General features: G+C 32.8%; 1 protein-coding gene across 8 annotated transcripts in view; it reads left to right on the top strand.

Moving 5' to 3' along the window:
- Positions 1–767: 767 nt before the first annotated feature.
- Positions 768–24288, top strand: part of LOC129942169 (serine/threonine-protein kinase BRSK1) — a 45677-nt gene continuing 22156 nt past the window's right edge. For 2 of the 8 annotated variants that reach the window (XM_056050991.1, XM_056050996.1), the window contains exons 1-5: positions 768–1567; positions 16712–17083; positions 17192–17286; positions 17571–17797; positions 17933–18083. In XM_056050991.1, the coding sequence (XP_055906966.1) occupies positions 16996–17083; positions 17192–17286; positions 17571–17797; positions 17933–18083 (561 nt within the window). In that variant the 5' untranslated portion in view covers positions 768–1567; positions 16712–16995. Of the gene's footprint in view, positions 2372–16711; positions 17084–17191; positions 17287–17570; positions 17798–17932; positions 18084–24288 lie in introns of all 8 variants that reach the window. The other 6 variants (XM_056050992.1, XM_056050993.1, XM_056050994.1 and 3 more) reach the window with 6 other exon arrangements.

The following is a 24288-nucleotide window of genomic DNA, read 5'->3' on the forward strand; positions in this document are numbered from 1 at the left end:
AAAGATTCTAGTGCTGTGAAGAAAGAAGTGAATGAACAGGTTCTTTTAGGGTTGTAGACACATGCTAGCAAAATAGAAATAAATGTTTCCTCGCTCTAAAATTGATATAATTATTATTTATTTGCACATATGTATAATCAAATTAAAAACCGCGTGTCGAAATTTGTGCTGTGGTAATTTAAAGTTGGACCAAAACTCCCCATTTTTTTCGAAATGAAATAAATTGGTAAAATCGCGTATTTTCTAAAACATAGTGAATTCACACTTAAAATTCGACCTCAAAAACACAAATAATTTTCTTCCAAAACGATGTATTCTTATTAGAAACTCAACATCTTATTGGAGCTTTAAACCATGTTAACCTTGTACCAGAACCATTTGTCTGAGCTACATAGCTGACCGACGAAAATTTACAATTTCGTTGCATACTTTTTAGCGGAGCTATAAACTTTACCACACTCTTCCACAAATGTCATACCAAAATATATTTGTGTTGAACTTCTAAAAAGAACAAAATTTCACCTCGTTCTCATATCAACTACCTAAAACTTTACTTAAAACAACCCTGAGATTACCGCAAGCTTCACAGTCGCCCACCCATCATTATCGTTGTCTTCCTTTTCCTTCACCAAAAATTAGGGGTGAAATTCGAACTGCACATGTGCAAGACCTGTCAAAAACTGATTTTATTCCATTCTTTTTCTACTCTATGTCTATGTCCATATCCGTCCGTCTTTTCTCATCGTCTTCCTGGTTTTCATATTAGGGGTTGAATATTTGAATTGCGTGCACATTTTATTAGTTGAAGAGCGAGAGCAAGTTCAAGCATTTCAGTAGTAGTCCAAAATGTTGCTCGTTTTCATTCCTAACTGTGCATTTAATTAAAAGTGAACATAAGAAAGAAAAAAAGAAAAGAACAAAACTAAAATTAACCAAAAAATTAAACCCGTTTTTATGTTATATTCGAATTCAAGAAACCCCAAAAAATCCTCAAGTCCTTTGTGCTTTGTGTATACAAATAATTCAATCAATTTTTCTCCATCAGCAACCATCAACCATCGAAGGAGCTCTTATATGCACATTCGAGAAATCCTTTAACCCTTAATTTTTTTTTTAGAAAATCAGTGTTTGTGTATAACAAGTGAACGCATAATCAAAGCTCCTTCAGAGTTTTTCAAAAAAAAAATTGAAAATAAAAATAAAACAAGGTCCTTTATATTTTTGAAGTTAGTTTAAGGAAAGATGCCAAGAGAAAATGGCTTGAAAATTGAAAATTAAGAATTAAAAAAAAGAAAATGCTAATTAGACGAAGAAGCAGAAGTGGCTAAGAGGAGAGGACCACTTTACCGTTATCGTTGCTGTTGCTGTTGCCTATGCCGTTGCCTGTTTTGTGGAAGTGGAAGTGAATTTCGGTTAAAACAACAACAACACACACCCGTTCCATTGTCGACGACTACGGACGGACGGACGGACGGGACGACCACTCTAACGGTGCAAGGAAAGGAACGAACGTACGAACGAACGAACGAACCAAGCAAAGAAGAAAATTCGCCCAACTTAATAGGAGGTATATCGATTTTCACACAAAAATATGGCGGATATATATAAGCAATGGGATAGACAGAGACAGAGCACTGTTTTTTGGACCGATAAAATCCGATAAATTCCACTAGAAAGTGTAAAAGTCTCTCCTTTATTTTTTAACCGTATTTTTCTGGTGTCGTCCATATTCGTTGTATTCTCTGTGTTTCTTTTATTCCAAAAAATTGGTTTTCGTTCGTTATTTAGTCGGAAATTCAAATCAAATTGCGGTCGTTTAGTGCGGTTTCCGGTTAAAGAAAAATAAAAAAAAAAAGAAAATGTCGAAATAAATCGTTGCCAGAGTCCGATTCTGTAATTCATAAAATGAAAAAGAATAATTGTGTGAAGTTTATTTTGCATGCCAAGTCGTTAACCGATTTATTTTTCACGGTTAACTGCACTTTTCCCGTAATGTGAGGTGATGTGAGGTGAGGTGAATAGAAAAGAAAAAAAGAAGAAGCTTAAAAAAAGAGGAAGTTCTCTGCTGCTGGTGGCTAATTAGAAGCTCAGAAGTCACTCAGAACTGCGAGCGAGCATCTTACGTAAAAGGATTCGCGGCGAAGAGTGCACTCGGGAATTTAGTTTTAGTTTTTGTCTTGGTTTTTTTTTCGGTCGGATTAAGGAACGAAAAAGGACGCAAGGATTAAGACAGACGTGCGGATAAAAGTGTATTGGTCGCGATTAATCGGGCTTTTGGGGTTTGGGCGGGGGTTTTAAAGGGTGTTCTTTTTGTGTGTAAAAAAAAAGGAAATACCGTGTGATCTTGATGCTCCTTAGACAGAGGATACAGGTTTGGGTGTGATTGATTTTTTGGTTAAATTTTCCTTTCTTTGCTCAGAGAATGAGAGAAAAAGAAGCGAAAAGAGAGCAAGGATTATATTTGAATGCAATTTTCCATTTCCTGAATGCTACTTTGGGTTTTGCCTTTGCTTTTGCTTTGGTATGAAAGTCCTTGTAACATCTGCTTTTTATTTAAATTTTATTGCTTTTTCTTTATTCCTTTCAAATTAAAGTTATAAAAAGAGAGAGATTGGAATGAATGCTGGATAAGTGGAGGTAGAGTTAGATAAACGTTTGTTTGATATGAACAGCACCTAATATATATTTGTTGAGCATCCTTGCTTCCTCCTGAATGGGGCAACCCTGCATAATGTAGACAGCTTTAAAATAAAAAGGAGATTTCCATGATTCTCCTATCCTCTTCTTTTTTTCTTTTTTTGTGAAAAGTCAGAGGTATAAGGGAAATATTATGGGCTTATGAATGAGAATCGACTGACTTGAGTTTAATGTCTTTAAAGAACAGAATCCTCCTTCATGCAGAGGATAATATAATGTAGGTAGGATATTTTGTTGTATGTATGTAGTTATAGACGTACATTGACGTCAATTCTAAGTGCCTGATGGTATACAACACACAAAGGAGGATAACATATGAAAACTACCTCAACTCAACTAATGTACTCTACATATATCTCTATATGTACATATGTCCCTACTTTACTTACATACATAAATACATCATTATATATGAATAAATATGTAGGACGAGTCTTTCAATATAAATTCATACTACATTTAAGTACATATATATCTATTTACCACTAGTTATGTGCATATGTACATATGTCTTTCACTTGGCACTCACTTTTATTTTCCTGATGATGTTCTGAAGAAGGTATAGCGAAGCCTTAATGTCATCATATATCCTTTTAGAAAATGAAAAAGTGATTTTTATTTAATTGCGGCAGTTTTGTCGTAACATCCTTTTTTTAAAAGTAAAGTGAACTTATTTAAAAACAAAACATCTTCTTCAAAGTAAAAAGTTTTCTGATGTACTTTTTTCTTACGTTCAGGTTTGTTTTTAAACATTTTACATCAAATCGGTTTTGTCTTCTACATTCTTGCGGTCTTGAGTACGCTGCTTCATCAAATAATATATATATACATTACTATAGTTAGTAAAACTTAGTAATTCAAACTTAACTTGCAGCACTCGATTGAAACTTGTTATCAAAGTTTTGGTTTGATTTAGAGAAATTGGAGGTTGTGAGAGTAGTTTTTCAGTACCTTGAATCACACATTTCAAAGAACATAACTTACGATGTTTAGTTTTATATACTTATAAAAAAAACGTGTCACTCTTTGATAACATCACATCCAAAATCTAGAAAATTAACTTAACAAAAAAAAAGTTTATCAGAAAACTTTCGTGTCTTGAAATATTTATTTTTTTTTTATTTTTGATGGGAACGTTTTATTTATTTTCTCAACCATAAAAATAAAGAATGAAAAGGGTCCATAAAAAATTGTGCGTGCTTAAAAATATGTAGCCATTTATGGAGAAAGTTAAATCATATGTCTTGAGATTTTGCCAATAAAAAACAGTATTCCAAGCGTGTTGTTGAAAAAATTACTTTTTTCTTATTTTTCCGAAGAAAAACATTTTGTTCCTGGCATTTAAAATTCACGTTATAGTTAGTATTTGAAAAATTATAATAATAATTCGGATGAGATTTGATGACTTTACTTAATTCTACTCTAAGATCACTGTATCAAGTCAGGTTTTTGAGATTTAAATTCTTATTTGATATTCGAAAAAACACATATATAAGGCTTTCTGAGGTCTATCTAAATTCATGATGGTTTTTAAAATCTATAATCTCCATAAAGATACTCCGAATCAGAGTTAGAAAAACTATTTTTACGACCAAACACCTCTACAATAGTGAACTCCCAGAATTTTGTGAAGCCTGTCATGAAGTTCTATCAATTCATCACATATTTGTAGAATGTCCTTATCACGGCAGATCGATCCTTCACTTGAAAGCACTTTCATATTCAAAGAATTATCTACCATAGTTTGCCGATCTAATACAACCCAAAGAATTATAAATGTTAAAGATATTCACAATAAATTTAAATAAAACTAATATAAATTTTTCTGTTTTTAACTATAATTGTTAGCTAAAAAGTCATTACTTTCAACAATCAATGTGTTAAAGTTTCTCTGTAATTAAATTTAAGTGTTGCCCTGATGCCTTATTAAAAAATGTTTTGTAAATTTATTTGTGATTAAATTAATAAATCTCCATATTATACCATCAATTATCTTCTTTAGGAATTCACTCTCCTTTATTGAAGTCGCCTAAATCATATTTAAAATTTATAATCCAAAAAGTTAAAATTGATTCACTGTTTCATCTGGGGTTCCACAAGGAAGTCATTTAGTGCCATTACTTTTCTTTTGGTGCTTGTGAATGATTTCTAATATTTTCAATGATTCAAGTTTCCTCCTTTTTGCGTATGACCTCAAACTATATCGAAAAATAAGCTGTGAATCTGATTGTTTTTTTCTTTTGAAAGATCTAGCAAGATTATATGATTGGTGTCAACGGAATTACATTCTACATTATATTTTGAAGTGTCAAGTCTTGACGTGCTCCAGAAATTTAATTTGATTATAGTATCAATCACATTAGGTTAGGAGGAGTGCGAAAAAAGAAAGATTTAGTAGTTATCCTATTTAACAACTTGTCATTTTTACCTCACAATGACTATAATGTTAAACAAAGCCAATTGATTGCTTAAGTAATTCAAGGGATAGAATCGAAAAAATTTCACTAGGGATGCCTTCTTCAAGTTAAAATGGAATATTTCAATGCTGTCCTTTAGTATTTGCTGTTTGGAATACAATCTCTACAAGATTGTAGAGTATACTTTCCATTGATGTTTATTAGAGACATCATAACTTACCATAATAATTGTGCTCTGCTACATCATTAATAACTGGAAGAAATGCTTCATCCAGAACAACATGTTCTAGATTTTTTTTCTAAGAACAGTTTCGTCATAGCAATCTTGGTCGAAATGAATCTATTTCCCGTTGCATCAGCGATGCAAATTTAATTTGTAAGAAGGATAATTTTTTCCAATTGTTCAAGAGACATTTTTAAATTATTTGTATTAAATATATTTAAATAAATTGTTTCTAATTGTAATTATATTTGCTTATTTTAAATAAATAAATTAGGTAGCGCAATAGTCCAGGGCCTAGTAACTTACAATTCTCAACCATTCCTGTGTGCGAGTAATTGTAGGGATGGAGGGGGCATACAGTTTATATGCCAAATCTGAACGACTAATTTGAGAAAGCAGTTTTTCATGACAAGAATAACTCTTGGAGAGTTTGTCAATTCCTCGAAAGAGGCAGTGCCCGTGAATAAAACTTTAGGTGGCACAAGCAGGGATGGAACACAAGACCTCTCGCATGACAGTAAAACGCACTTACCATCAAACCAGGAGTACTACTATGCTTAATATATGTAAGAATATTCTATTGCTATTTTAATTTTAATGATCAGATGCTATTTGGTTGGACAGAGGCAATATGTAAAAATTGATGATGTTCTTTCCCATGAAATACAAATTTTTTCCGGTGTACCACAAGGTAGTCATCTTGGTCCACTCCTTTACATTTTATTTATAAATGATTTACCGAATTGTATTAAAAGTTCTAGATGTCTTTTATATGCTGTTGATCTTAAGATTTTTAGTTCTGTAAGTTCTTCATCAGATGCTATTAAAATTCAATTGGATATTAATAATATTCATAAATGGTTTTAATTTGTATGTAAAAAATTGTAGTATCGTTTCGTTTTCTAAAATAAAGGATTCGATTTGTTTTGATTACAAAATTCAGATTCAGTTCTTAATGAGATTAACAAATCACAAGGACCTTGTTGTGATTTTTGACTCGAATATGAATTGTTCTCTCCAAATTGATAATGTTATTTCAAAACCTAACACCATGGTGGGATTTATTTCAAAAACTTCAAAGTCAATTGAAGATCCCTTCACTTTAAAAACTCTTTTTGTATGGAATCCCTTTAAACAATCAAGTATTTAAAGGATTTAAAAGATTCAGAAGAGATTTATAATTTTTTTTTACGAACATTTTATAACTATTCGAATATGCCACCTTATTTTTTTTATGATTAGTAAACACTAAAAGGGTTTTTTATACCTTTAATATGCCAAAGACACAGTGTGAGCATTAGGAAAAGAGGAAAGGGTTGGATAGGAGGTGTCGGTTACATTGGTTTTAAATTTCTGAACATTGCAATGACAGGGAAGGATAGAGCGTGGCAAGGCATTCCACATTCGCGTAGTACGGCTAAAAAAAAGAATCTCTGTACTTCATAGTACAGCGGATGTTGGACTCAAGGGTAAACTGATGGGCATTCCTAGAAGCGCGGGTATTACGGTTAAATTGTTAAAGGGGAGGAATGCAACTGGCTATTTCACTAGAGCATAGTCCGTTAAAATAACGGTAAAAAAGGGTGAATCAAGAAACCTTGCGTCGAGTGATGTAAACGAGTTGATGATGTCAATATCACCAATCATTTCAAAAGCTCTTTTTTGAATACTGTCAAAGAGTCTTAAATAAGTTACTGGAGCACCAGTCCAGAGATGTGAGTTATATTCAAGTTTCGAACGCATATAGGTTTTGTAGATTGTAGCCAGATCAGACGGAGAGAAACATTTCTTGCAACGTCTCAAAAAACCTAGACATCTTGCGGCATTTTTGGCAACATTGCGTATGTGATCGCTCCATAAAAAGTGGTTGCTGATGCAGATTCCGAGTATGTCAAAATTTTCCGTTTCGTTGATGCAGGTGCTGCTCATAGATAGTGGCAAAGAAGGTTTATCTTGCTTTAACGATGCAAGACAGCATTGCGTTTTTGAAGCATTAAATTATACACGATTTTTTATTCCCCATTGTTTAATGCTGTGTAGATTGGAATTTAGTGAGCTAATCATATTTTGCCGTTCCATCCGAAGAGGAGGGTTATGAGTCTGGAAACGAATATGAAAATCGTCAGCGAAGCAATGTATTGGATTAGAAGTAGCAGACAGGAGATCATTTATAAAAATGAGGAATTTTATGAGTTTTAGACTTGAATCCTTCCATAATAACTTGTATTGAACGGTTTTTCAAAAGAAAATTTATAATCCAACGAAGAAGAAATTCGTCGAAAGCACGCATTTTTGATAAGAGAGCAAGATGCCAGACTTTATCAAATGCCTTTGAAATATCAAGTGCAATCAACTTACTTTCTCCAAAACGATGTAAAGATCTGTTCCACTGTTTGGTGAGATGAACCATGAGATCACCAGTGGACCTATTGCTACGAAAGCCGTATTGCCGGTCATTAAGAAGCTTCCGTTCTTCAAGGTATTTCCTAAGCTGATAATTAATCAACCTTCTTTCTAAGTTCAGTTTCCATGACCTTAGAAAGAAGGGACGTTAGTGCTATCGGTCGGTAATTTGTGGAAGAAGAAGATTCGATTTGTTTTGGGATTGGCTGAACAAATACAGTTTTGTAACTACTCGGAACGAGCCCAGAAGAATAGGATAGATGGAAAAGCTTACGCAGTGGTTTTGCTAGCGTGGAACAACACCTCTTCAGAATAATATCGGGGATACCATCTGGGCCAGCCGATTTATGAATGTTGATATCTTTAAGAACTCTCGCCACAGTTCGAATACGAAAAAAGATTGGTCCCATAGAATCATTTACGCGTTTAGGAACTGGGGGAGTCATGACACTATCTGGTAAGGTGGAATTTTCGGCGAACTGCCTTGCAAATAAGTTGGCCTTATCAATAGAGCTAACTAAATGAGACCAGATGTGCTTTAATGACTGAAACCTTTAGTATCTAGAAGAAAATTGTATTCAGTACTCTTTGCTTATGGTGTGCTCAACTCTAACATAAATTCTTCATTTTTGTTGTCACAGTTTAATATGTACGAGTATGTTCCATCTTGGAATTTTCTTCATTGTTCCTTTTCATAGCACAAATTATGCGAAACATAATCCAATCTTCTGCTTCTGGAATTTCTTTTAACGAATTTGAATTTGTAATTGATTTTAAAAAAATAGATAAGATACTAAGAAAGATGCATTGAATTTGTTGTAACACTATGTTTTTACCACTGTCAATTTGTAAATATAATGTTTGATTTTAATGTAGTCTTCATAAAGTATTGTAACTTGAAAGACGTATAAATAAATAAATAAAGTATATGCATTCGTATAGTTCCTATTCACGATAAAATTATGTACTTCTTATCATAGTCTAAGAGATTAAGTGTAATCTAATTGATATAATAAAATGAACTAATTAATTTAAACAAATTTCAAATAATCTTCGTACCAATACTATAAAACTGAGTCTGTTTGTTTATTTGTGTGTTTGAACGCGCTTATCTCAGGAACCACTGTTCCGATTTAAAAATCTTCTTTTAGTGTCCTTATTATTAATGGTTAAAGGATATATAACATCACGCTTAGACAAATATGAGCGAGAGCTTTCACTGCGTTTGCTTTGGGAACGGTTCAAGTTTTGCTAAAATAATGAATGACAGAGCTGTCGCCCTTTAAAAGTAAAAAAAAATTTGCTTTTGTCTATCTTTTAAAGGTGTCGCAATAAAACATTTCTTTTTGGAAGCGTTAAAGAAATGCTGAAAAATTTAAGCTTCAACAATTCGATAGTATTTGCTTATTCTTGTTATGCAATCATCATCTAAAAAATACATGAAATCATTTTATGCTGAAAACGAATATTTTTAAAATTTTAAAAATTTCCTTCAAAAACATTAATAAAGTGACAATTTTAAAAAATTGTCGCAATTGCGGCAAAGTTTTTATTGCATAACCTATGGACATGTACAAAAATTGTCAGTTAAATATAACGATAATGACTATGATAAATTATTCATTACAATTTCTTTTTGTAAGATACTGAAACTGTTGACCGCGATTTTTTACAAAATATAATCCTCTGTACTTTTTTCGATTTTTCATGAAACTGAAAATCACCTAATGCAGCAAAACATTCTTAATTATTTCTTTGAAAAGTCGACGATATAATATTTCGTGTAATTGCACATGAAATTGTTTGTCACTTTCACCTGAAAATATGATATTAGAAATTTTCAACCGATGTTGTCATTTGACCGACAAAATTATAATTTTATTTTTTGTTTTCTACTAAATTATCTGTCGGGAGACGACAGCCTTATTATTCTAAACCAGCACTAAAAATTAACTTATAAACATGAAAGCGTTAAAATGCAAGGTTCCTCAAAATTTCATTTAAAGTCAATTGAAGACTACAAAACTAATGATTATTTTTAGAGACTAGGTATAGTTTCACCATACAATTTGATGTTAAGTTAAGTTCAACCTTATCCTTAAAAATAACCTTTTTCGATGTATTAAAATTTTGTTTAAAGACAAATATTTTGAAAACCTGATGTTTTAGAAAAATTTCAAAGCCAGATTTGAATTCAGGACAGCGAATTCTTTAAAAAAGTTTTTATTTATTATTGTTTTTATATTGCTTCTTTTTAACTTCCCATAGGAAGTTATTGTAATGGGTCCGATTTGTCAAATTGAAAATTTTGACATTTCTCGACGTTTCAAGGTCCCAAGAGTCGAAATAAATGATTTTTAGAAAGATGTCTGTGCGTGCGTGTGTACGTACGTTTGTACGTCCGTACGTCCGTACGTCCGTACGTCCGTACGTTCGCGACGTTTTTTTCGTCGTCCATAGCTCAAGAACCAGAAGAGATATCGACTTCAAATAAATTTTGTTATACAGATAATAAGGCAGAAAGATGCAGAAAGGGCTCTCAAGAAAATTGCGTGGGTGGTTTTTTTACCATAGCAGTTTGAAAAAAAGGTGAAAATTTTGGTTAACCCTAAATATTTTACGAACCAAAAACGCTAGAGACTTGAATAAAATTTTATAAAATATATTGTAACGTGATACCAAGCAGGTATATTTTTTGAAAAAAATCAATATAACGGTTTTTTTTATAAATCAATAAAACTGAAAAAAAAAATTTGTCACCTCCAAAATTTTACGACTGAAATATGATTTCATCTCTAAAACAATTTTGTGCAACGAAAAATAATGTTTTTGACATCTGATAAAATTTTGAGAAAAATCAAATTGACAGTTTTTTTACAAAAAATAAAAACCTAAAAAAAAAATGTATAAAAGTTGGTAAAAATTTGTTTTCTACTCAAATATCTTTTCAAAACTTTGAGATATTGGCTTTTATTTACTTTTATCTTTCAAAACATCTTGTTGTCAACATTCAGTTAAAGTTTGAAAAAAATCGAATTGACAGTTTTTTTTACAAAAAATTAAAAACCGAAAAAAAAATTAACAAAAGTTCGTAAAAAATGATTTTCGACGCAAATATCTTTTAAAAACTTTGAGATAATAGGTTCTTACTAATTTTTTCTTATAAGAAATATTGTTTTCAACATTAAGACAAATTTTGCGAAAAATCGAATTGACAGTTTTTTTACAAATAATAAAAACCTGAAAAAAAATGCATAAAAGTCGGTAAAAATTGATTTTCGACTCAAATATCTTTTCAAAATTTTTAAATAGTGGCTTCAAACTAATTTTATCTTATAAGAAATATTGTTTTCAACATTTGGTAAAATTTTTAAAAAATTCGAATTGACAGTTTTTTTACAAAAAATAAAACTCTAAAAAAAACAATACTAAAACTTGGTAAAAATTTACTTTCGGCTCAAATAGCTTTTCAAAAATTAAAAATATTGGCTTCAAACTTATTTTATTTCAGAGAAAATATTGTCTTCAATATTCAGTATTTTTTATATAAAAATCCAACAGTCCGTTTTTTCATAAAAAATAAAATCTACAAAAAATAGTGCGCAAATTTGGTAAAAATACATATAGACAAACTTTTAAGCAAGACAAATCGGATGGGAAGTTATCAGTGTGGGTCGCATCCCAGCCTCTTTTTCATTTTATTTTTGCTGTTGTAAGGATTAAAATTTCCTTAAAACAAGAGTTTTTTGTACAAAATTCTGTTTGTCAAAATTATTCATACAAAGATATGAAAAATCTGGTGACCAGCTTAATCAAAATAAACATTTTTAGTAGCACTCTCAGGCTATTGTTGATGCTGCTTGATTAGAAAATTTAAAAGCCTTTAGCTTTGATCATGGCTAAAAGCGTCCACAAGGTATAATCTCTACATTTCATCATCCATGGCATTCCAATACTGTATAGAATGCATCAAAACTGGTTGAAAACATTTTAAGACAATTGTGCCATAAAATTTTTATTTTAATCTACTAAAGAGTGAAATAGGTTGCATTTTTAAAAATGGAAACATAAAAAGCACGCATACGCCCAAGTGTGCCTTTTTAATATTGTTGTCGTGTTTAGATGAAATATCGGGTGTTTTATTTTAAATAGCTTAAGAATTTGAAATTTTAATACAAGAATGAATTAATTGTATCCTTTTTTTTAAATATCGATAGTGGATTAAATACTTGCATTAAGAACTTCAATCATTGGTGGATTATCAGTATAAGCCAATCATTGAACAAAGTCCTATAAAAGGCCTTGCACATGAGAGCGAACAACGAATGAACGAATGGGCGAACAAACGTGATTTTACACATTTCAAAAAGTCAATCTAAACAAAAACATATTTATATTATAAGAAACCCATTGACACTTGTGTTAGGATAGTAAAATTTGCATTTTGGTATCTAAAACAAGACAATTTTGTGAAACAATTTGTTAGTTCCGAATCGCAGTGTGGTTGCAACGAATTGTCAAATTCTATTCGCGTTCCACATACCATCCACACTGCAACGAATAAACCGTTCGCGCTCAACTTAACCTCAAAATTATACCACTCTTGTTTTGTTTGTTGAAAAGGGTATTTATAAATTGACAACTCGTCACTATCTGCGAATAGAAAAAAAGCTCATGTGAAAGAAAAGTCAAAATATGCGAACATCCACAGTTCGCAGTTCGTAGCTCATGTGCAAGATGCTTAACAAGTTATAGAGAAGCATTCAGTAACACGAATAAAGAAGCCGATTAACAGGACCACTTCTTGAAATAAAGTTGTTAGCAAATTTAATTTGCATTAAATTGGTAGTCATAAGGGCACAGTATAACAATTTTTGTCGTCTTGTAAGAACCAAAATGTCGTCGACATTAAGCTGAAAATTTGTTGAACATTGAAAACTTCCTCCACTCACCGTAACGGCAGTTCCTTTCTAATTTCCAAGGGCATAAGGACAGACGATGCCGTCATTAGTGTATAAACATCACCAAATATTTGTTCAGTCTTGTGGGTTGACTTGTCTTCAGTTATTTCTGGATAAATGAGACTGAAGATAGCTAAAAAACAAATTTTTTGGAATTAAAGGATTTAAGATTAATTGCCAAACCTTACTGACATTTCAAACTGTAAAACCATAAACAAAAGCTGTCGAAAGTTTCCATGCTGCTTAAAATATATTTTATATAATTAACGACACTAAATTCAATCAAAGATTACCACGAAAATAAAAGTATACTTGGGTGTATGCGTAATTTCAACGTTTCAAAAGTTAATGATGTTTGCCATAACGAAAATAAGTTAACTTGTTGTATGTAGCCAAGGACTGAGTACATATTTTACATGCAATTAAATTTTCCGTAAAAAAAATGTCTCCTCTTTTAGCTATGGTTGTGACACTTTTCAATAATGGAATAAATTGTAGCTGTCGGCAGTTTTGATACAAGCCAAAAATATAGAATATTTGATAATACTTTCTTTAAAAACTAGTACGTGAACTGAAGTAGGAATAGCTTAAATTTTTTTCGTCGTTTCGAACTTTTTGAGTTGGTTTTTCTAGGAAAATGTAAATTTGCATTCAAAGAAAGCAATTTTAAAGCTTTTTTTATACCAATTAATATAATTTTATAAGTACTAACTTACTCGTTATTACGACCTCAAACCCAATGAAGGTATTTCTGAGCCAGACATACGGCCTCAACTACTCCTGCGTTTGGACTCACTCCAACTCTATCCCAATCTCAAATACTCTTCCTGATACCTTTTCCTTTTCTTTGGAGATACGGTTTAATCTTGAAAATCGTATTCATTTATTTAATACTTGCTACGCTGTACAGCGTTAATCACATGATTTATTTTAGAATAAATTTAGTTAGCATAAAAAAAGGTTATAAAGATTCAACTTTAAGAGATAGACATATGCTGTAGGTTGCCTGTTCTTAGACCTATAAAAAGTCTAAACTTAAACTATTTGCTGGAAGCTCCCTAAAGGCTAAACAAAATCCCCTCTTTTGGAAATCCGCTTGAATAAGTCTTAGCGTGATTATATATAGCCTTTAGCCTTAATCAATAAATGGACTATGTGACGCTAAAAGAATTTAAATCGGACCAGTAGTTCCTTAGATAAGCGCGTTCAAACAAACAAACAAACAAACACTCTCTTCAGCTTTATACTATTGTTACAGACAAAGGCAGTGCGCAGCACATTACTGCCCTGTCTGACACCACCTTCACAACGTGGGAGACTTGACATTTGGACACATCATAAGTGTCCTTTATATCGATAAAAAAAATTAATCTAATATGTTTTGTTAATACACACACAGTAGGATACTTACAGAAATGTATGGAAAAATCAGAGTGAAAATGTGAAAAATTTTAAAGGACTTCCTAAAGACTAGGATTGAAATGGCTATGAATATTAACCCCATTGTTCCAACAGCTACCTATTTGTTTACTTACTTTACTCAATCCATCAATATGTCAATGTCAAATCAACATCATTACAAGTTTGTCACATTTTGGTAGTTCAACTTTCATCCAAAAAAAGATCATTGACCCTTTGTAGTCAAAAATATTACCCAACTTAACTCTGTCGTCATGATTGGTATTCAGTCCTTGTATCTATGTGTTATCATTTCGATTGAATCAATTTATTTATGAATACATCAGTTCCAAAAAGAGAGTGCTAACAACATAAAGGATAATGGATTCATCTATATATGTTGTGTCGTCGTCGTCTTGTTGACATAATATTGGTCTCTAACGACTGCTTAGGGACAGCTAGTTATACACAGCACCCCACATAGACAAACCACCCTCTGATGGATGTTTGTATCTTATTGTGAGAAAGGAAAAAAATAAACACAACAACAAAAATGTCAATACCAAATTAGGGGTAAATTTCACCCCAAAAATTTCAAGCCCACTCGCCAGTCATTCCAATACACAACGCATTCCCCCCTATAAAGAGTTCCTGTAGTCAATATCAGTTCTAGTTTTCTCCCAGCTAACTAAATCAACAATTTAAACAAAAAAAAGATATAACCATTTGTATAGTGGAAATGTTGGACTTCTTCACCCCCGCCATCCCACCCCACCACACCAAATCAACCAGCAATAGCACACGAGACTAAAGACGGATAAACCACATTCGCAATGCAATTTTCCTTCTATATTCTAGTTTAGTTTTTCCTTCACAACAATTTAGTGTTTTTCCGTATTTTGCTTTCTTACCCGCCCCACCGCCACCGCCGGCCGCCGCGTTACCGTCAGCAGCCGAACTACCCCCGAACTAACGAACGAAAGAACGTCTTAAACAACAAACTAGATATATATTTACAACCCCCTTAAGGGCACATACGAGAGGGTGCTAGTGATTTACTTCCCTTTATGTGCATTTAGAAAATGCCATTGCACTGCCTCTGGGGGTGTGCTGAGCTGTGCTGTGTGCAATCTACGCGAATATGGTAATTCCTTCTATGAGATCCGGATCATAATAATAATAATAATAGTTTCACATTTTCATTGAGAAATTTAAAAACAGCGCCAGCAGCGCCTCTAGGCGTCCAGCAAAGGGGATTAAATTACTTTACTACTCGTTGCTTATATATGTGTACCTATTTAACTTCTTGTAAAGGGTGTTTTTTGAGAGATATAGAACTTTGAAATAGAATAAAATAATTTGATACGAAATTATAATTTAAATATGATATATCGGACGTCTAAGCTCAAAGTCCAATCTTCTCTAATGACTTTTTTCAAAAATTTGTGGCCGTACATCGTCAATAACGCAGAATATGTTGTCCTCTAAGTGGTCAATCGTTTCGAGTTAATCGTCGACGTAGACTTACGACTTCACATACCCCCCCATAAAATAGTCATGCGGCTTTATATTGTACACTAATTCAAGGGTATTAAACGTGAAACTTTTCGGTTACCGAATGCTTCCTTCAATAAATGAATTGTGGCACAAACTGTGTGATATGTTGCGCCATCTATATGTGAAGCCACAGCTCTGATCGTTACGTGCTGACCCAGAATCTTTTTTAAAAAATAACGAACCAATTTGTTTACCAAATCATTTTTGCTAATCGTGACTTAAAATACGTCAGCTTTGTTTATTGACGTTTTCACTAAATCAAAAGTGAATTGAGCGTAAAATGAACGAATCGAACAGAACCATGATTTTCAAAATAGATTTGCAAATTGATAAGAAATTATAATTATTATTTAAATATGACTTCAAGCAAATTACCATCACGGATAGCTCGAGCGTAGTCTAGCTTAAATCCCAATTTTCGATTACTTTTTCCAAAATTTGTGACCGCATATCGGCAATAACTCGGCGAATTTTGTGTCCTTTAAGTGGGCTTTCGGGTTAAGCTGACGGGCTTTACCTTGCGATTTTACAAAGCCCTACATTTAAGGGTCTGCTAACGTAACGTGAGTTTTTAGTTACCAAATTCTTCCTTCAATACATTAATTGCGGCACAAACTATGTGATATGCTGCGCCATCTGTGTATGAAACCACGGATCATTTGTCATCATTTGTTTACCAAATCATTTTTTTTAATTATCATTACAAATACGGAAGCTTTGTTTATTGTTTTATTTATTATAGCAAAAGTGAGTTGAGCGTAAAATAAATGAATCAAACCGAACCATGGTTTTCATAATAAATTTCCAAAATTTGGAAGCTTTATTCTGCCTTAAGTCAGCCTATTCATGTTGAAATGTCAAACTTTACTAAAATAAAACCACTTGACAGCTGAAAAATGGCCTCCATTTAAAAAAAGTGTTGCCAACATAAAGTTCTATAATTCTTGAAAAAAAGAACACCCATTATATATCTTCCTCTTCGTAGTTGGATAAGAGCTATTTTTATGACACTTTTTCTTTATTTATATATTCTTATTATTTTTCTTTCATTTCAGAATCAAAAGAAGAATATAAATATACTCAAATTACATAATAATTGATATTACGCTAATAATCGAACAAGGACTTGGTGATATTTAATAAACAAAAATTAATTAGTTTAAAATAAAAATTAAAGAAACAAAAATAATTAACAACCACCCTGTTGTATGGAAATCTTGTTGCTACCGTTAACGTCGTCGTTTCCGTTGTTGTTGGAGGCAGCTGTCTTTGTCTGGTTTTACTGTAGTAGCTGTGGCGGCAGTTATAAAGGAATTGGTGGAAAAATTAGAAATTCAAAATGCAAAAAGAAAACAATTCAGCCCCGGAAAATCATCAATTTGTCGGACCTTACCGGTTGGAGAAAACCCTTGGCAAGGGTCAAACTGGTAGGTGGTTAAGCTCGTTCGTTGGAATTTATTAATTTACATACAAGTTCCTAACCTAAAACCTAACAAAAATAATTAAATTATACTTTATATGTATTTTGTTTAAAGGTCTGGTTAAACTGGGTGTACACTGTGTGTTGGGAAAGAAAGTTGCCATAAAGATTATCAATCGAGAAAAGTTAAGCGAGTCGGTTTTGATGAAGGTGAGTTAGTGAGTCAGTGAGACAGTGAGTCAGAACAAGAACCAAAATCATCATACATAAAATAGGTCGTCGCCATAAAGTCTGTATTGTAAATACTCTTGTCGTAACCTCTTTAAACACATTACACCAGTATCGGTATATTTTCGAGGTTAATCACGCAAAGTTTTTTGATCTAATTTTAGACTTTTTGGCTTTATCTTATAGAACGGTTTTTTGTTATGCTTTCTTTTCACTTTAATTATGATTAATCGATTTTGGTTTGTTTGTTTGTATTTTTCTTAAAGGTTGAACGTGAGATAGCTATTATGAAATTGATAGATCATCCCCATGTCTTGGGGTTGAGTGATGTCTATGAGAACAAGAAGTATCTCTACTTGATATTGGAGCATGTATCCGGTGGTGAATTGTTTGATTATCTTGTTAAGAAAGGACGTCTAACACCGAAGGAGGCAAGGAAGTTCTTTAGACAGATTATATCGGCATTGGATTTTTGTCATTCACATTCAATTTGGTAAGGAGCTTCCTTCAGTTGTCAAACTGAGGGGTGGGAGGGGGTGGTTTACATGTTTTTTTTTGGTCAATTGATTTTCTATGTAAATTCTTCTTCTTATACAATTTTGTTGTTGTTGTTGATTCTTTTACACAGTCATAGGGATTTAAAACCAGAAAACTTATTGTTGGACGAGAAGAATAATATTAAAATTGCTGATTTTGGAATGGCATCCTTACAACCGGCTGGATCAATGTTAGAGACATCATGCGGTTCACCACATTATGCTTGTCCAGAAGTTATAAGGGTAAGTTTTTTGAAATATATATTTGGGGAAGATGACAAGGAATATGAAAATGTCTCCTCTGTTTTTGTTTTGGGCTTTTCATGTCAATTTGCATAAGTTTGTCATGAATAAATATTAAATTTAAATTCATGGATAACCTTCCCCAAAATACTAAAACAAACAAATGGGTCGCACGAACTTGCTTCTTTTTCAAAAGAGTCTTTTAAGAAATAGTAACTTTTTTCTGAGATTTACATTATTTGTTAGAGTTACGCTCTTGCCACGAAGTAAAACAGGTTAAAGAACAATAAAGAAATAATAATTAAATTAATTATAATAATTTTGTTACAATAGTGACACAATGAAGAATAAGAATTTAATAGAAAATATTCTACAAATTAGATACAGTCATAGTTAATAAGTTGAAGATTTGTTTCACCTTCATTGATCTTAGAAGAGCCTTCTTGTAAGAATATCTGCAACCATCTTTTCCGTTGGTAAGTATTCCAGTGAAATTGGGCATCTATTTTGACTTGAATATAATGATATCTGATATCAATGTGTTTAGAGCGCAATTAATTGTCAATAAACATTTATATTTCGCAAAGAACCGAAATATATATTAAGTCTTTGGAAGACCATGCAACCACCCTTTGTTTTTGGGATTCCCAGGAAATGGCTGCTCCACTAATGACAAAAGCTGATCCTGTATACGATCGGTGATCTATTATGAAGCTAGCCCAATTGGCATCGACAAAGCAAGTCCATGGTTTTTAACTTCCCAAAGAAAGTTATAAAGTCCGATTTGTCAAATTGAAAATTTTGACGTACGTATGTCCGTACGTTCGCTACGTTTCTTTCGTTGTCCATAGCTCAAGAAACAGAAGAGAAATCAACTTCAAATAAATTATTCAGATAATAAGGCAGACATATGCAGAAAGGGCTCTAAAAAAAAATGCTTCGGCGGTTTTTTTACCATAGCAGTTTAATAAAAGGGTGAACATTTTCGTGCACCCTAAATATCTTAGGACCAAAAACACTAAAGACTTGAATTAAATTGTGCTGTCATTCAGTATTATTGATCATAACAATTGTTAAATGTGTTAGATCGAGACGTGTTGCTATTTCGAGATATATAAGAGCAGGAACGTTACAGGATTTTAGCTTAGATTCATCGTATGCCTAGGGGCTTGCAATCTTCCATACCAAACCTTTTCAATATGCCATGCATCCGCTATATGCGCTTTGCGATAGCAGAATTTATTTGTGACATCTTTTGATTTGTATTCCCAAACAGTAGTTGGTTTTACCTAAATCTCGGGTGTTAAATTCTTTGGGTATTGCAGCCTTAATATTATTTTCCTTGTCTCGAAAATTAATACCTTCTACATAAATGAGTACAAATAATTTCGCACATTGGCTGGTATAGATGCATGGGTCCTACATCTTCTTCAAAACTTCTTTCAACAGCACAGGTTTTTCCGTACACATTAATGTCCTCGTTGACTATTCCCTTCAGATATGCTGAAATAATGTAAATCTGGTATATTTTCATTTGGTACTTTGAAGCTTGAGCGAGCATAAATCTGAACGAGCTAATTCTGGCCACAAGAGCAAACTTTTGATGAAAATCTTTTCCAGGCTTTATGTGTAAAGCCCTTTGCCACTAATTAATTTCCGCCTCTCGAGTGTTCCGTCTGCAATCCCTTTATTTCGTAATATCAGCCTCCAGCCTGCAGTTCATGAATTTTCACAATTAGTTTTGATTGTGCAGGTGTCATTTGTAATAAGGTTTCGAATTCCGATTTTTCATTACCTGATGATAACGCCGATGTAAGCGGTACTCCAGAAGCATTCATTGCAAACTGCTCTGCTTGATCTGTCACTTCCTGATCACTATGCAGTTCATCAGTATAGTTTTCCGTCCGGGTGTTTTGAATTTCCTTTTGTATTTTTTTAGGACGTCCTGGTTTTCCAGTTCTAAGTATATCTGGTCTTCCTGGTCTGTACTTTGGTTTGGACTATTTCTTTTTGGATACATTTTGTTGGTTGAACATCTAAGATCTTTGCACTAGGTTCAATAACTGTGGCAAGTTTGGGATTTTTAAATGTCAGCCGCCCGTTCTTGGTATTTTTATTAATAATATCTTCAAAATGTCCTTGATATCTTAGATTGTCCCAAACTTAACATCCCTTGAAACTTGAACTTTTTTCTAAGATGGAACGCAAGAGCTGAACCTTCTTTGTGTATCTGGATAATCAATGAAGTTGCCTTCTATTTATAACCCTGTCATCAATCTTTCCTTTTTCATTTATATTTCAAGCGTCTTGGCCAAGATGTAGACCCTACTGTCAAATGAATGAATACAGTCTAATTTAGGTAATCTACCAGTCCATTTCTGAAAAAGTATATCCCACTCCAAACTTTTCATGATTTAGCGATTTTGAAGATAATTCGCACCACCAACTGCAATTAGCCCAGAAAGAAGGTGGAAGTCCTGCCTCTTTCTTTCAGTTACGCTGTTTTGTTGTGGAGTGTATACGATTCCAGATTCTTTCAATATTTTGTAAATTCCAAAATTGCAATACTCCGAACCATTGTCCGATTAAAAGGGCTTTGATTTTTCTCCAATTGTGCGCTTCTGCAAAATTGTTAAATTCGTTAAATTTTTAAATGACTCCATTCGAAAAGGTATTATCGATTATTAAGGGTATTAAGCTTTGCTTCAATGCAGGATTCACATTTCTTCATAGAATTTTTGAGTTCTGGTATCAAACCTTTCTTCGACCTAAGTCTGATGTTTTGGCACAAATCAATATTTCAATATTTGTCTTTCTATTCATTTTCTATCATTGACCTAAAAACGTTGACAAGTTTCAAAATGTTCAATTCGACAAATTGGGCAGATTTTAATGTGGTTAGACAAATATTTGCAAAAGTATGTTTTATTTGTTAAGAAAAACATTTAGAGACAATTTTATACAAACCGTGAAAACCAAATCGAATTCCCGATTTTTGACCAATAAACTTTGCAGGTTTGGTCTTAAATAAATGAAGAAATTACTTTATTTTCAAGCTTGAAAGACATAGGCTCGTTTCACACTACACCGTACGGCAAAAAACCGGACGGCATAAACCGGATCAATGGCTATCGTTACACATCAAACGGTTTTAACCGTACGGTAAAACACGATATATGCAGGGTTCCTGTGCTTAGTATACTTTTTCACAGGTTAAGTTCGAATTCTGCCGCACGAATAAAATCGTATGATGTGAAAACATGCATTTCCTTACGTACGTCACTAAGCTTATCACGTCGTCCGGCTGCCGTATACTGTAGTGGCAGTAGACGGTTGCTTCACGGTGCCGCGCCGGCATTTTTCCGTGACCGTATATACTCTTCTCTTCTTCGCGCCTCTAACAAAATGTCACCGTCCGGTTTTTTGCCGTACGGTCAAAACAGTGTAGTGTAAAACAAGCCACACAGACGGTGGGAATTGCCGAATTTCTCTATGATCGTTTTGTCATCATTAATTGAAATCTCTAGTTTCGAAATTTTTCACGAATCCAATACTTTCCATATAGTTCCTTCAAGTTGCAAGTAAAAAGAAACAGAAACAAAATCAATACTTTATGACTCTACTTAGCATTTTAACGGTCATTTTTAGTGTTACTAAATTATTAAAGGGAAACATTTATTGTGTTCTTCTGGAAGGCTTTGTTGTTAAAAATGTAAACTGTTGTTGGCATTTTGATGGATGTAAGGGAAAGCCTATAGACCATTTTTTCAAGAGTACTAAAATAAGGGACTTTTATTGGTGTTATTTTTTGGGAATATATAAACTTTTACGAGCAAACAAGACTTTTATTTTTAAAGGAGATAATCATATTCATGTTTTGATGTAAAAGCGACCTTGACCTTTCCCCCTGAGATTCAACTCTCTTATTAAAATATCATCTAACCTTAAATTACCATTGAAGTCAAGATAAAGATTAAAGCCTTTAAATTAAACAAAATTAGTTTATCCTCAAATTCCATCAAAATTCTCAATTTCTCGAAATAGGCTGTTTTCAGTGAAAAAAAGAGAAGAAGACTTTTTGAACTTTTTAATAAACAGGAATTGAACAACTTGTTTGCATAATTTATATAAAATTATATTAGAGAACAGATATCTCTTAAGAAACTTTTGCTTCTTGAAAACAAACAAAATTACAAGACAACGAAGGTAAGGTAGTCAAATTCTAGGGTAGAAGAAAAAACAAAAATCCATATTCCATCGTAGTGACAGTTAATTAAAATTACCATACTACGAGGCTCAATGTTCAAGGCTCAAGGGTGGAAGAGTGAATAACTTAAGGTTGTGTGAGGAAATAATTAAAATATGTACATAAATAGTAAAATAGTAGGATATAATTAAAATGTCATTGCAAAGTGGTCGCACGAAGTTGCTCTTAACATGTAATAAAAGCGAAATCATTGAGAGTAATAAATTAGTTATGAATTTCCTAAAAATGTATATGAACTAAATAAATAACTTAAGTGGTGCAAAAATCTGTAGATAACCAGGGCCTGGTGACTTTCAACACTCAACTATTCCTGTGTGCGAGTGATTTCAGTGAAGAACGGGCCCGGATCCGAACGGAAATTTAAGAAAACACTTTTCTTGAAAACAATTACTCTTTGAGGATTCGTCAATTTCTCACAAGAGGCTGTGCCCATGAGAAAACCCTTATATGGCAACGGCGCGGTCCCGATTTTGATGCACTATTTATTGGTGCTCCGCTCGTATTAGTCTTATCTATGATTTTATATAGCCTCAATAAATGTACTATTTAGCACTGGAAGAATTTTTCAAATCGGACTAGTAGTTCTTGAGATTAGCACGTTCAAACAAACAAACAAACAAACTCTTCAGCTTTATAATACAGTCAAACTTCTTTAAAACGTAATTCTCTCTAAAGCGAATTTCAATTTGTTCCCCTTCTCCTTAAGAAATATCCCATATGAATCAGGTTGTTTATAACAAAATATTTTACAGCGAAATTATCTTTATAAGGAACTAATTTTGTGTCCCGAAAGCAAAGTTGTTTCTTTATAACGAAATGTCAATTTTCAAATTTGAAAACAAAGTTTACTACGATTTGTATTCCTTATTTTAAAGGGAAACTTCCCGTTTTGGGAAGAATTTTCTAATTCCCTATCAGAGAAGTATTCGATGATTGAAAAAGTTAAAAGGGGCGAAAAGAAACATTTGGTGTATCGTTTAGTACATTGTCGACAATTTTAAAGAATGAATTCGAAATTTCAAACAGAAGCCAAAAAAAAACAAGAAATACAAAAAAAGTAATGTGGATAAAGCAATGTTAAAATGGGTGCAGATAAACAGGAAAAGAATTTACCACTCTCGGGCTCCATTATCAAAGAAAAAGTTAAATTTTTTCTGAATCTTTGGGACAGAATAATTTTAAAGGAAGTACTGGATGGCTGGATAAATTTAAAACACGATAAGATAGTAAACTATTTAAAACAAAATAATAATAGGTACGGCATTAAACAAAAAACTGTATGTGGAGAAAGAGTTCACGTAGATGATGAAGTGTGTAAAAATTGGATTAAAAATACGCTTCCAAATTTACTGGACGGATACAGCCCTGAGAATCTTTCAAACGTGGACAAAACGGGTCTGTTTTTAAATGTCTTCCTCAAAAAACACTGGCTTTTAAAAACGAAAACTGTCACGGAGGAAAGAAAAGAAAAGAGAGAGTCACCTTAATACTTAATTACTTAAGGTGGCGCTAAGAGTCACCTTAATGGTTGGATCAAATATGGCAGATGATGAAAAATTGAAGCTTTTAGTGATTGGGAAAAGTGCAAAGCCTCCAGATTCCAGTCCTTTCCAGTTGATTATTTAAATAATAAATACTCTTGGATGACCGGTGATTTTTTTCAAAAATGGATAGTCAAAGAATCTCAAACATTTTTGCGACAATTACGAAAAGTTTTTTTTTGATAACTTTAAGGCCCACCCACCCATGGTTCAGATTTAATTAAGTGGATCAAGGTGTGATTCCAAATTTAAAAGTTTACTATCGTCACCGATTATTACAGAGAGTTCTTGAAGCTATGGATTAGGGATGAGAATACAAATCAAATCTTTTGGATGCCATTACAGATGTTTATAAGGCTTGGTGCGTCGATGTTAAAACAAGTACAATTCGTAATTG

The sequence above is a fragment of the Eupeodes corollae genome, chromosome 1 (assembly GCF_945859685.1).
Source record: "Eupeodes corollae chromosome 1, idEupCoro1.1, whole genome shotgun sequence".
Classification (NCBI taxonomy): domain Eukaryota; kingdom Metazoa; phylum Arthropoda; class Insecta; order Diptera; family Syrphidae; genus Eupeodes; species Eupeodes corollae.